The following is a 13,890-nucleotide window of genomic DNA, read 5'->3' as shown; positions in this document are numbered from 1 at the left end:
GTAAGTTCTAAACAACATTAGCTAAAATTAAGCAAATCTTCCGATTCAAAAAGACTATTCACTTAATCATTTGCATATTTTTAAAAAAAATATTAACTCGTAGGTAAAAATAAATAATTTAACTAAACTATCCTTAATTAAATAGGTATTGAAATTTGGTCACCAAACACTTAATAAGGGCGAATCTAAAAATAAAGTTAATCATTTCTTCATTTAGTAAGTATACGCTCTTTTTGAACAAAAACAAAAATTAAGTGGACACTCTTTTTTGAACGGGAGAGATTAGCAAATGGTTAACAGTAAAACCGAGGAAACGAAGTCGCTTTTGGCAGAAAGAATTTTATCTCTAAAGAAAAAAATTCGATGCAAATTCAAATTAGCCAATGTACAAAAGAGCGAATAAGAAAAATAAAAATAAAACAAATGATGAAAGGTGAACGTGTAAGTTAATTACACTTATCTTTCCCATTTATATGAAGGTAATGTACGTATTATATTGACAATGGGCAGAACATTAACCTAATAGTTCGAAAAGCAATTTTATAGAAAGTTGAAGAAAAATATTTTGAATGTTTGCTATAATTCTTCTCTCCTTCGCTATTATATCGAAATAGCTAGCAACAATTCCATTGATAATATTACTAAACCTATTTTGATTAGAAATTCGTGCTGGGCATGGGCCCTATACTATAATCTATATGTTTGAGCTCATCTGAAGAAGATTTAGAGAGAAAAGAATATGACTTTATTTTTAACTTTGAAAATATGGTCATGTCGAAATAAGATGCAATATATACAAAGTAAAAAAGGAAACATAACTACTTTAATCAACTAATTCAACTATAAGGATGAAAAAACAAAAAAAAAACCCACCACTATGTGCTAATGTATGTTTGTCAAAGCAACACTAAGGTTGTTCAGGAGGAGAAGAAAAATAATATTGGGAGATGAATCTTCAAAATCTTGTATCTTATTTGTTGGTAATTAAAAAAGGAAACATAACTACTTTAATCAACTAATTCAGCTATAAGGATGGAAAAAAAAAAAAAAAAAAAAAACCACCACTATGTGGTCTTATTTAATTACCAACAAATAAGATACAAGATTTTGAAGATTTATCTCCCAATATTATTTTTCTTCTCCTCCTGAACAACCTTAGTGTTGCTTTGACAAATATACATTAGCATGTACGTTTGTTGCTCATAAACTGCTCATAAAGATGTATTTCATCTCCAACACCCAACATGCAATGAAGAAGTTGACAATACAACATGTCAGCTCTGTGATGTTTCAATGTTGAAACAATTGATAAACATTTTTATTCGTATAATACAGTAAAATCCTGCAATAATATTCACCGACAGAAGAAGAAGGAGGTAGGGCTATCATTTCAAATCACATAGTCATAGTAGAAATCCACGTTGTGCCCATATGGAGTTATGGATCAATCTACACAACATTAGAAGGAGAAAGAATCAGTCTCACGATCATTGGTACTTGAAGAACAAATGACCTACTGAAATAATTTAGACAAGTAATTTGCAAAAAATTTCTTCATTAACATGTTGAATGCCATTTAACCCAAACCAATAGCCCCTTAATCAGGCAACAACAGTGAAAGATAGATATTAAAAATGCGTAGGATGACAAATAAAAAAAAAAAAATCAAGAACTCTTTCAAACCTTGGCGATCCGTGTGAGCTCTACTATGAGGTGGCACTTTCTGGTTTCTCCACGTTGAAGAATGACATAGAACTCTTTTTGAGAGCTACATTTTTATGTATATATATATATATATATATATATATATAACATTAAATCTATATTCAATTTTCGAAAGGCAGGAACACAAACCATATATAATTGTTCAGCCACAATAGCACAATCTGCAAGATATTTTCTGGCATTGTACTCTCGCTAGACTTCTTGAGCGTAAAGTGACGACTCGCTGAAGGGGGCGCTATTCTTTTTTGAAATAATTGATTTATAATTTTTTAAATAAAAATATTAAGTACTTTTAGTAGAAAAGAAAATTTTTTCGTATCAAGGAAAGATAATTTTGTTACATTTGTAAATAAACCATCAATATCAGAAAGATTATTGTATTATTACCAAAAAAAAAAAAAAAGATTATTATAGGATGTATGAATAGTTTTAATTTTTTACACTCTATTCCTTATCATCCAAGTCCCAATCTTTCTTTTCCTTACTTTGTCTTTTATTTTTTTCTTATTTTCTTTCTCCAACAGTTTTAGTGAAAATATTTTGAGATTATTAGATGACCAGAATTTAAATAGATATTGTCGTAACCTTGAATGTTCCTTAAAATATAATAGTCAATCAAATATTCATGGTTCAGACTTATTGTCTATATTAAAAGTATTAACAAAAATAGTACAAGTAAAAAAATAATACTCTAATTGACATATTCAATCAAATAAGAAGACATGAGTCTTTTTTAAATGCTTATATTTCTTATAAATAATGTTAATGGTTTGTATAACAGTTCCCTCGGCGGAAAGAAATTTTCTTAAAATTAAAATTGAAAAATCTTACTCATGATCAACAATTCTCCAGAAATATTAAATAGGTTGACTATATTATCATTCGAAAAAAGATTATTAGAAGAAATAGATAGAAAAATTAAATTATTAACAAATTTGCATCACAAAAAGCTAGAAGAATATAGATTTTTTTTTGGGAAAAAAAAGTTTTTTTACTTTTAAAATTTAAGTCCACCACATAAATTTTGGCTTTAGGCCACTAAAGTGCTTGGGACGTGCGTAACTAAAGAGGTAACGAGATTGATCACAATTTCAGGAGTAAGTTGACTTTCTTCATTTTGTTATTAAAATTGAAAGTCGTTTCATTTAGTATTAGATCGCTTCACACCTCGCCATGTTCACACCTCTCGTCTATCTAAGTTCTGTTTAAAAACCTCGTTCGAAAACTTGTATAGTCAAGGATTTTCCGCAGCGTAACAATTCTTCCATACCAATCAATTGGGATTCTTTTAAATACAAAAAGTTATTATTAACTAATATATTTACATTTTTCCTCTGAATTTTTTTTTTAAAATTTGTTGATCAATAAATTATAAGGTAAGTTTTTTGTGTCTTATTAATACTCCTATATGAATTTTATGAAATAAGTCTAAGAGATCTTTTAATATAATTTGATTCTAGGCCACAAATTAACCTTCCCTGCTTAATACTCATCAAGTTAAAATAAATTTTTTATTTCAAGTGACGGTAAGCCAAAAATATGAGATTCAATCCGCAACAAATTCACACCATAATACTCATCAAGTCAAAATATAGATTCTTGACTTTAAAGTGACGATACGTCGTAGAAAAGATAAGACTCAGTCCACGATAAATTCTCACCTTAATGGTCATCAAATCAAACTAAAATTCTCAATTTCAAAACTCGATGGAGCCTGTTTGGATGGGCTTAAAAAAAGCAACAGCTTATAAGCTAAAAAAAAAAAAAGTTGAGATAGCTTAACTTATATTTTTTGGTTGCTTTTTAAGCCCATCTAAACATGCCAACTTATTTTTTTAGCTTATTTTAAGCTCAAAATGACTTATAAGCTGATCAGTCAAACACTAAAAAAAACTAAAAGCAGCGCTTATAAGCTATTTTCATCAACTTATCTAAGCCAAACGGGCTCCAATTTTCTTCTTCTAGAACTCTTATTACTCATTCCCTCCCTTGCGAGAAAAGAAAGAAGCCAAAACAAGTAAAAAAGAAAGGAAAAAAAAAACACAATTTATGTATAAGTAATACTTCCTCCTTCCCTGAGGGGGCGTTTGGTAGTCGGTTAGGAGCTGCATTATTCATATACTAAAATCATGTATAAGTAATACTTTCTCCTTTTTAATTTATACGAGGATTAGAGTCAACAATTATTTTTTTCACTATAATTTTTTTTCAAATTTTTTCATATATTGTGAATTATTAATTATGCAGATATATAGTACTTTTTATATAGTTTTCAAATATGTAAAATCTATTATAAAATACTCAAAGAACCTATATTTAAAATTGAGTCAAAGAAAGAACGGTTTGACTACCCAAATGGTTTAAACCCTCGTATAAATTGGGACGAAAGAAATACCATATTTAGTAAGTATTTTTTTTTGCTATGCATAAAATTCAACATACCTAATATAGCTACGAGAGAATGAGATAACTATGAATAAGTAAACCCACGTAATAATTAATGCCTTTATATAATTCTCATATAATTAGTCACTATATTACTACTCTGTCTGCTCTAATTTATGTGATATATATTTTTTTTTAGTAGTTAAAAAAAAATACATTTATATATTTAGAAATAATTTAAATTTAAAACCGCGTAATATCTACAGTGGTAGAGTAAATAAAGGTAAGAGAGAGCGGTGTTTCCTCAATATACGGTTGAAATCAAACTATAAAAACCGACTCCCGCTATTTCTTCTGCTATTACCACCTCTCTTTTAAGCTCCTCAACCCTTAACACTCGTCAAACTCTCTGCTTATTCCCTTCTCCCCCACCCCACAAATCACGTCTGTCATGGAAACTCCCCGTCGCTGCTCTGTTATCATAGTGGGAGCCGGCATCTCAGGTAATTTATCGCCAGATATACAAATATATGCAAAAAGTTACTACTACACGTTTATGGATCCGACTCTGTTTTCTCATGTATAAAGATGCTTCTGCATTGTGTGTGGTTTAATTTTATGTAGGTTTAACGGCGGCGAAGGTGTTATCGGAGAATGGCGTAGATGATGTTGTGATATTGGAGGCGTCCGATAAGATAGGTGGCAGGATAAGGAAGGAGGAATTCGGCGGAGTAACGGTGGAACTTGGCGCCGGTTGGATCGCCGGCGTTGGTGGTAAACAGTCTAATCCTGTCTGGGAACTTGCTCTTCAGTCTAATCTTCGCACATGCTTCTCCGATTACAGTAATGCCCGTTATAACATTTACGATCACAGGTTCGTAACAAGTATTTGAACTGTGAATTATTGAAAAATTATACTCCCCTCTGTTTCAGGTTTAGACTTGACACGGAGTTTAAGAAAGTAAAGAGTTTTTAATTTTGTGATCTTACACATGTCATATGAAAAATTAAGTAGTATCAGCTTAATATGTGTAGTGTTGATTTTTTGTTTTGCATATTTGTTGTGGAATTACAGTGGAAAGATATTTCCGAGTGGAATTGCGGCGGACTCGTATAAGAAAGCGGTGGACTCAGCGATTCAGAAACTAAGAAGCCAAGAAGGAAACCATCATGAAGATGCCTCCATTCTTGCTGAAACGCCGTCGTATGATACACACTCTGTTTTTGTTCTCTTTTCGTTTTTTAGAAAAAATAAAATAAAATAATAAATCCTTCATATTTTTTTGTTTTGTTTTTCGCAGTACTCCAAAAACACCAATAGAGCTAGCCATTGACTTCATTCTCCATGACTTTGAAATGGCAGGTCAATTTTTCAATTATCAGTTCCTTGTACTCTGTGCCATTTTTTTAATGAGAAAAGTAGCAGTGTAATTATAGCACTTTCACCTTTATTTTCTTAACTTTTGAGATTTTTTCAATTCTTTATTTTCAAGATTTTGGGATTGAATTTTGGTTGTTGTTTTGAATTTTACAGAGGTTGAGCCAATATCAACATATGTGGATTTTGGAGAAAGAGAATTTCTTGTTGCTGATGAAAGAGGGTATGAGCATTTGCTTTATAAAATGGCAGAAGAAATCCTTTTTACCTCTGAGGGTAAAATTACGGACAGCCGTCTCAAGCTAAACACGGTAATTTATATATATATATTTTTTCTGTTTTTATTTCTTGATGGGTCAATTTATGACAACTACAGTAGAAATGGTAGGCAAAGTCGATGAACAGAAGGTGATAAACTGATAAGGTCTAAAGATTTGTTTTTTATTGCATGGAGTAATTTATCTTTCTTTTTTGGTTCTGTTAAGATTGATTGATGACCCACCAAATTGAAGAGTCTGCAGAAAAGGACGTTTTCCAAGGACTATTTATTGTTAGTATCATATTTTTAATTGAAAAGTCTTCCTAAATGTGCTTTACTAAGTAACTCCCTATTTAAGGGAAAAAATGGAAAAGCAAGCGGTAATAATTTGAAGTGATCATCACCTCTTCAATGGAACTCTAGAAAAGTAACTCGCGCCAGTTTCTTATTGGAATATGCTAGTATAAAACAGAAAAAGAAAAGGGTACTAAAAGGGCATTGAAAAGCCAAAGACAAGGAAGAAGAAAGATCCTACGAAAGTAATTTTCGATTCATACAAATTTAAGTTTCTTTTTTTTTTTTTTTTTGGATTTGATATGATGATGATAGAGTTAATAAAATGACAGAGACTTGTTCCTCATCATTATAATGATACCATAAAGAGAGAACTTTCCCATTCAACACGTTAGGTAATGATAGTAATATCAAAATTTAGAGGCTAAACTTTACATAATGCAATCAAACGTGGGTCCAAAGATCCACTAAATAGCAAAGAGGCTATGATCCTTTTACTTCCATCCCTCATACTGGCTAACCAACTGATTCAATTAATCAGTGTTATTTCAGTTTGACTTTGTGCAGATATTTGTCCTATATAGGGTGCCTAGGCCACTGTGTTTATGTTGATTTTGAAATACATCTGAATAAATGCTGCATTTATGATTGTAGTAATTCACAATTCACAATTTACGGTAGGTTGTTCGGGAAGTGCAGCACTCGAGAAACGGCGTCTTGGTGACAACAGAAGATGGTTCCCTTTACGAAGCCAATTACGTGATTTTGTCAGTTAGTATTGGTGTTCTCCAAAGCGACCTCATTTCCTTCACACCCCCTTTACCTGTATGTCTCCTCACTCTTTCAATCTTTGATAACCGGTTTAATCGAATTCAGTTTTCTTGGTCTACGACTCAAGTGTATATATAGGGATGTGTGTGTGTATGAGAAAACGTAAAGTAGTCTAAGAACTTTAAAGGTTGAACTTATCAAACTTGTATCATAGATCTACCTCTCTATAATCCACCCTGTACTAATAGTAATGTAATTTAATGCCTAAGGTTACAACATGTATGAATGATAGATATTTGCTTCACGTGCACATGGATGGATTGTTGAGATCTTGAGCCTTTGATGTTCACAAAAAAGTGCCCCGCAGTTATTACAGTCCAATCATGTAATAGCTTGAGTGTATGGCTAGGATACAATATGGGTCCTCTGTTTCCGGTTAGACTACCTAAAGTTGGTCAGCTGCAAATTATTGAGATGTTTGTGGATTCTGAACCTATGGGATATTAAATACCAACAATGTTGAAGAGGTCTCCATTTCTAGACAATGAGCTACCCACATTAATTACAGGACTTGGTTATTAAAATGGTTTCCACTCTTTCAGATTCATGATTTAAATGGTTACATCCGAAGTATGGACTACCGGACTTGAATGTGCAGTGGATATACAGCTTGTTTTCTTGTTAGCATTGATGTTGTTCCAAATCTAATAAGTTAAATTGGACAGTTTTCATCATTGGGTAGTTTATCTCTTAAATTATTATTTGCACTCAGCTATCTATTTTAATTTAGTGGAGTGAAACCTACCAATACATTAAAGAATTCCAGATAGTGAAGTTGCTCATCATCAGTTATTAGAAATGGCAATTTGTAGTTGTAGCTAATAAAAATAAATAATTTGTTGCTTTTGAGGTGATTGGCTTCTGTATCTTGTATTTTGATAGTTTAAATAAGGTTAATTGATACATAACTTCAAAATTAGCTGTCAATGTCTAAATCGAGGATAATTTAAGTGGTAGCGAACAAAACAGGTTGGTTAGCAGTGCTTGGAGAGTTGGAGTAACTTTATCTGTCTTTAGTAAACATAGAACTCTCTCTTGTGCTAGAAAAACTATTTATTAATTTTGTGATCAAATTATTAATGAAAAAGGTTAATTATTTTTCTTTTTTTACTGTTTCGAATACACCTGATATCAGCTTCACCTTTAGTACCCTGCTTGTCTTCTGTTTTTTTAAATAAAAAAATTAACCTCTCTTATACGTATTGATTGAAGCAGAGATGGAAGATGGAAGCCATCAGAGACTTGGATGTGATGGTTTATACAAAGATCTTTCTCAAATTTCCTTATAAGTTTTGGCCTTGTGAACCTGAGAAGGAGTTCTTCATCTACGCCCATGAGCGAAGAGGCTACTATACTTTCTGGCAGGTTTGCACAATTTATTGTCTAAATCTTGAGTCTTTTTAATGCATATTGTTTCTAATTCTAATAATGCACATTACTGCATTCTTTTGGTTCATTACTTGCATCTGGACAATTTCTTCGTCTTGGTCTTTTGTCAAGTCGTCTCACATCCAGTGTCCAGTGATAAGGTTGACAAAGAGGACTTCTTTTTCATTTTCTCTTCTATATCTAAAGAGAGAAATATTATTTAATACAAAGATACCGTCACTTTGTTACAAATTGACTGCCTTAAAATATTATTAGGGGCTCAATAGTACAGTAACTTTGTTCCAAGTTTCTTTCCTTAATCTATTATTTCCATATATTTAATCACCATTAGGAATCTGGAACTTGAAGTCAAGCTCATTCTATGTGTATTTCCAATTTCCTAATAAAACAAAACCATGTGTGACAGCCCTAATTTGTCTGTCTAACGAATGGATTAATGCACGAAGCTGATGATCAGAACTGTGCTTTAACTAATATAATATACAATTTTGTCGTTACTTGTGATGATGTGGCCCACATTAGGTACTTTAACATTTTATTAACATCAACTAATCCTGGGCTCTGTACGTGTGGGCTCTGTATGGATTAAGCCATTCTCTTTTTTCCTATTGGGGTTGCCTACTACTAGGCAGTTGACTTTGCTGTCACAAAATTCCACTGCAATATGGTCATCGGAAGTACGCCACCTTCAGTATTTCTAATATGTAGTGTGCTTGCATTAGCTTTAGAGTTTTACAATGGCTAATCTCAGACATAAGTTGTACATTTTTATGGAGTAGCTCAAATTATTAATTGTGTTAATCTGTAAGATTAGAGTCAGTTACCTTTTTTTTTTTTTTTTCCTTTTCTGATTAGCAGAGTAGGCGAGCCTTCTGTTCTTGATATCCTGGAGTTTATGTATATTCCAGTTACTAGTCGTAGAGGTTCTTGATGAGTTTAAAAATGATGCCGGTCCTTCTGCTGCACTATGTAATTCCGGAGTACCACTTCCTTATGTGAACATTAGTATAGTGCTCGCCCCGTGTCCCATCTATTGATTTTGCACAAAGAAATTTTCTTGGTTACAATTGTACACTCATATAAGCATAATTTGGCTTCTGCACACATCATATAACATAAAATTGCTACCTTTTTTATGAATGTCTCATGCTACAATGGTACAACCCCCTCTTGGAGCTGCCAATATAACTTGACCACCAATTATGTATCTTATGAAATCTCATTGAGAGAATACGATAGTACACTTGCATCAACTTCAGACTTCTACTATTTTCAATTGAACCTTTTTCAACTCGTTTATAATATGGAGGACCTATTCATTCCTGCAATTTAATATGGCTGCTGAATGCATCATCTGGTCATCATTATGTGCCCAAAAACTGATCCTAGCTTTATGTTGATCTGTTTTCATGTCATCAGCACATGGAAAATGCTTACCCGGGTTCCAATATGCTGGTGGTAACCTTGACAAATGGTGAGTCGAAACGTGTGGAAGCTCAATCTGATCAAGACACATTAAGAGAAGCAATGGAAGTTTTAAGAAACATGTTTGGGCCTGACATTCCTGATGCCACCGACATATTAGTCCCACGTTGGTGGAATAATCGGTTTCAGCGTGGTAGCTACAGTAATTACCCCATATATGCAAATCATCAACTTGTCCATGATATTAAGGTTAGCACTCTTCTTTCTCGCTTGGCAATAGTAATTTACAGTGTCCAATCTTAATAAATTTTCATAATCTTGAATAATTGAGACGAGACTATATTGACAATCTTAATTAAATTGCACAATTGTGTCATAGAGGAGAATTGTCTCATTTGCCAGTCTTTTTTGTCAAGACTACATAGAATAGCAATGTCCTCATCATTCAGACTACCACTATGTACAAAAGACAGCCAACTCTGATATTCAGAGACTACTACATAGAAAATATCGCCAACTCCAATATTCAGAGACTGTTGTACAGGAAAACAGCCTTTTAATAAATTATCAATTTCTGTGAACATCTGTATTTAAGTTGATTTTGGAACCAAAGATTGGCCTCACTTTATTTGCCAGCCACATCTTCTATTTTCGAACTTTCCTCCATCTTTATTTAAATTACAAAATTATCAATTGGAACTGCAATGATGTTGGAATATGGAAATAGTTTCTTCAAACTTTTGATTAGCCACTGTTATGGGAGAAAAGCTACGTTTGATAAACTAATTTTATGCTCTTGTTGCAATGACATTCTTTCTTTCACCAGGAACCTGTTGGGAGGATATTTTTCACTGGAGAACACACAAGTGAAAACTTTAGTGGCTATGTCCATGGAGGTTACCTTTCAGGTTAGTTCAACTCTAAAATTCTTCTGGCGATGAACTATTGGACAAAATATAATTTCTTACCTTAATTGGCATAACTAATTTGAGCAGGTATAGATACTACCAATGCTTTACTTGAAGAAATGAGAAAGGATGACGGAAGGAAGACTGAGAATCAAGCTTTTTTGCTAGAACCATTGCTAGCATTAACCGGATCTTTGACATTGAAACAAGCTGAAACAGTATCAAGTCTCCACAAATGTGATATTCCCCGACAACTCTTCCTGAGTAACAACAAATTGGGACTTCCAGAGGCTATCTTATGACTAAATGAACCTCTGGATAAAACTTACACTGACAGATCTTGCTATGCAACCGCCATAAACTGGCTTTCTGGTGCAAAACGATGGTACAAGCCCTTTGTTCCATTAACAGAAAAGGAGCAAAGAAACTTGACAGGGGGGCATGCTATTCCTCACCAAAAAAAGAAGGATGTAGGGTAGTTTCCAGGATGTTCATTCTGAAGGAAATTCATTTGCAGATACATAAAATTGTTATTAGGAGTAAAATAATAGAAAGGTATCATGGATGACAAATGCAGTACTAATGATATTGAATACATGAAAATTAAGTAACAAGATGGATGTTCAGTTGATTTTCAATCTCGTTTCTTCTGTTCATCGATTATTTCTAATGTAATACAGAAGTTTGTATATCAAAATATAACTTCTGGTATTGTGTCGGTTGAGATGCTGAAAACTTTGATTTCATTCTTACTATTACATGATCCTACTCGCATATTTTTGTTTCAACTTTCAGTTGCTCTTATATTTAGCACTTCAATAACTCTGATGGCAACTTTTATTCACTCTCTTTGCTTGCTGCACAGTAACATATTGCAGTTACTTCAAGAGTTTCTTACTCCTACATGTGTTTTTAATATTTAATATTTCCACTTAAGAAAAATATTTTACTCAAATGGGGAAAAATGGAATGTCATTTAAATTCATTTAATATTGCTAAAAATGGAATGTCATTTAAATTCATTTAATATTGCTTGTTTCAAATTCATTTAAATATTGCTTGTTATTGTTGGGCTTTAAAGACCCTTAAGTGGTTGGGAAAAGAACTGGAGGGAAAATTAAAAATTTGAGCAAAGTTCTTTTTTGATGAGAACTTTGTATCACATTGGTGGTGGAAAGGGAGAGTTATGCGCTTATATATGGAAGCACATCATCTAGCTCATAAAAAGTTGAGAAGAAAGATTGAAACGTTCGAGGCTCATTTTGAAAGAATTTAGTATCTTTAGTTTCTGGGTTCAAACTTTTATGTTAATCTACTGCAGAAGATAAACAAGTATTTTCTTTCAAGATATAAAAGTACTTTCTCCTCGGATATAAAAGTACTTTTTCTAGAAATAAAAGTACTTTGTTCTAAGATATAAAAGTACTTTTCAGAAATAAAAAGTTATCCTTTTGGAAGACTAAAATCTTTGGATTTTTTACTTCGATTTTGAGATTAAAGTTTTTGTAACTTTCTACTCATTTGGTTACTCAATTTGAAGATATAAAAATTTCATCAAGTATAACTTAAGAAAGAGATAGTGCAGAAACTTAAAGAAAGAGCAATGAAATTCAAGAGAAGAAGTGAATTGGCTGAAGTGGTTTTTACATTTATAGAACACCAATATATATACATATGTTACAAATCAATTTATGCCTAATTCTGAGGCACCAAATCAGTGATGCATATTATATGGAATCTACAAATCAGTGATACATATTATATGGGATCTACTTAATAATAAATAGGAAAGTAAATATATGAGTAATGTAATATTTCTTAACACTGCTCCTCAAGTTGGAGAGTGAATATCATGAAGTCCCAACTTGTTGCGTAGTGTCACAAACTGATCCTTTCCCAATGCCTTCATAATAAATCTGCCAACTAAAAGCGTGTGGGCACATATGATGGACTAATCATTCCAGCTTGCAACTTTTCTCGAACTATGTGACAATCTATTTCATTTGCACGTTCATGGAAGACAGGATTCACTGTAATATGCAAAGCGGCTTGATTATCACAGAATAGTTTTGTAGGAGTTACTTGTGGGACTTTCAGATCTTGTAGAATGTAGCGTAGCCATGTGAGCTCCAAGCTTGTATTAGCCATAGCTCGATATTCTGCTTCTGCCGACGATCTTGAAACATTCGGTTGTTTATTGGACTTCCATAAGACGAGAATTTCCAAGAAAAACTATAACTGATCTCCTTGTGGCACTGCAACCTCCCCAATCCGAATCACAAAAGGCATGTAAAGTAAGATCACTGATGGAAGGGAATAATAAACCTTGACCTGGAGTGCCCTTAATATATTTAAGGACTCGTATAGCAGCATCCCAATGAGGTTTTCGAGGCTCGTTCATGTATTGACTTAGTGTACGAATAGAGTAAACTATGTCGGGTCTTGTAACATGTGTATCATTCAATAATTCACCATGTGTAGGAGTAAGTTTCAGATTTTGTTCCATTGGAAACTTGTCTGGGCGCGCCCCTAGAAGTCCTGAATCTTGTAAGATGTCTAATGCATATTTCCTTTGAGACATAAAAATACCTTTATGTGATCTGGAAAACACAATACCCAAAAAAATATTTCAAATCTCCAAGATCTTTGATGCGAAAGCGTTTGAGAAGGAACTTTTTGAGATGCTCGATTTCTTTAAGATCATTTCCTGTGAGAAGTATATCATAAACATAAATCAAAATTGCAGTAAATTAAGTACCTTGAGCTTTAGTGAAAACAAAAAAGTCGGCTTTTGATTGTTCATAACTAGTGCTGTTCAGGGTTTTGGTTAAAAACCAAAACCAAACCGAATAAAAAAATCGACATTTGGTTTGGTTTGGTTTGATTTGGTTTTAACTTTTAAAAACCAATAATATTTGGTTTGGTTATGGTTCTATTAAAAAATAACCGAATAAATAACCGAACCAAACCAATAAATTCTATACATAAATTTTATAATTATTTATATGTATAATATTAGTTTTTCATAAATAATTATAAATATTTTATACCTTTTAATCATTAATTTGATTTTTGATCTACTTATTTCACATGATTGTTTAAGGCCATGTTTTTAAGAGTATGTCAAAGCCCATGTCTTTAAGTCTTTTAATTCTTTAAGTGTTAAGTGTAAATCTACTAATAGAAGCTCACGTTAGAGTCTAATGTCTTTAACTTAAATTTTTAGCCTTTCTTTGTCAGCCATTTGATTTTAGGTTGTTTCTTCTTCTTTTTTCCGAATTTATACTTTTCTTTTT

The 13,890-nt window shown here is 32.5% G+C and overlaps 1 protein-coding gene across 1 annotated transcript; it reads left to right on the top strand.

Annotated features, from left to right (window-relative positions):
* The first annotated feature begins 4,449 nt into the window (after positions 1-4,449).
* LOC132063175 (polyamine oxidase 1) lies at positions 4,450-11,306 on the top strand. The gene is made up of 10 exons (XM_059455629.1): positions 4,450-4,613; positions 4,735-4,984; positions 5,186-5,314; positions 5,412-5,473; positions 5,645-5,799; positions 6,723-6,866; positions 8,088-8,237; positions 9,681-9,935; positions 10,513-10,594; positions 10,682-11,306. The coding sequence occupies exons 1-10, from the start codon at positions 4,562-4,564 to the stop codon at positions 10,894-10,896; spliced, it is 1,494 nt and encodes a 497-aa protein (XP_059311612.1). The 5' UTR covers positions 4,450-4,561; the 3' UTR covers positions 10,897-11,306.
* Positions 11,307-13,890: the final 2,584 nt, after the last annotated feature.

Source organism: Lycium ferocissimum, chromosome 7 (genome assembly GCF_029784015.1).
Source record: "Lycium ferocissimum isolate CSIRO_LF1 chromosome 7, AGI_CSIRO_Lferr_CH_V1, whole genome shotgun sequence".
In the NCBI taxonomy this organism is placed as follows: Eukaryota; Viridiplantae; Streptophyta; class Magnoliopsida; order Solanales; family Solanaceae; genus Lycium; species Lycium ferocissimum.
The sequence above is the reverse complement of the archived record's forward strand: the minus strand, read 5'-3'. Positions and strand labels throughout refer to the sequence as shown.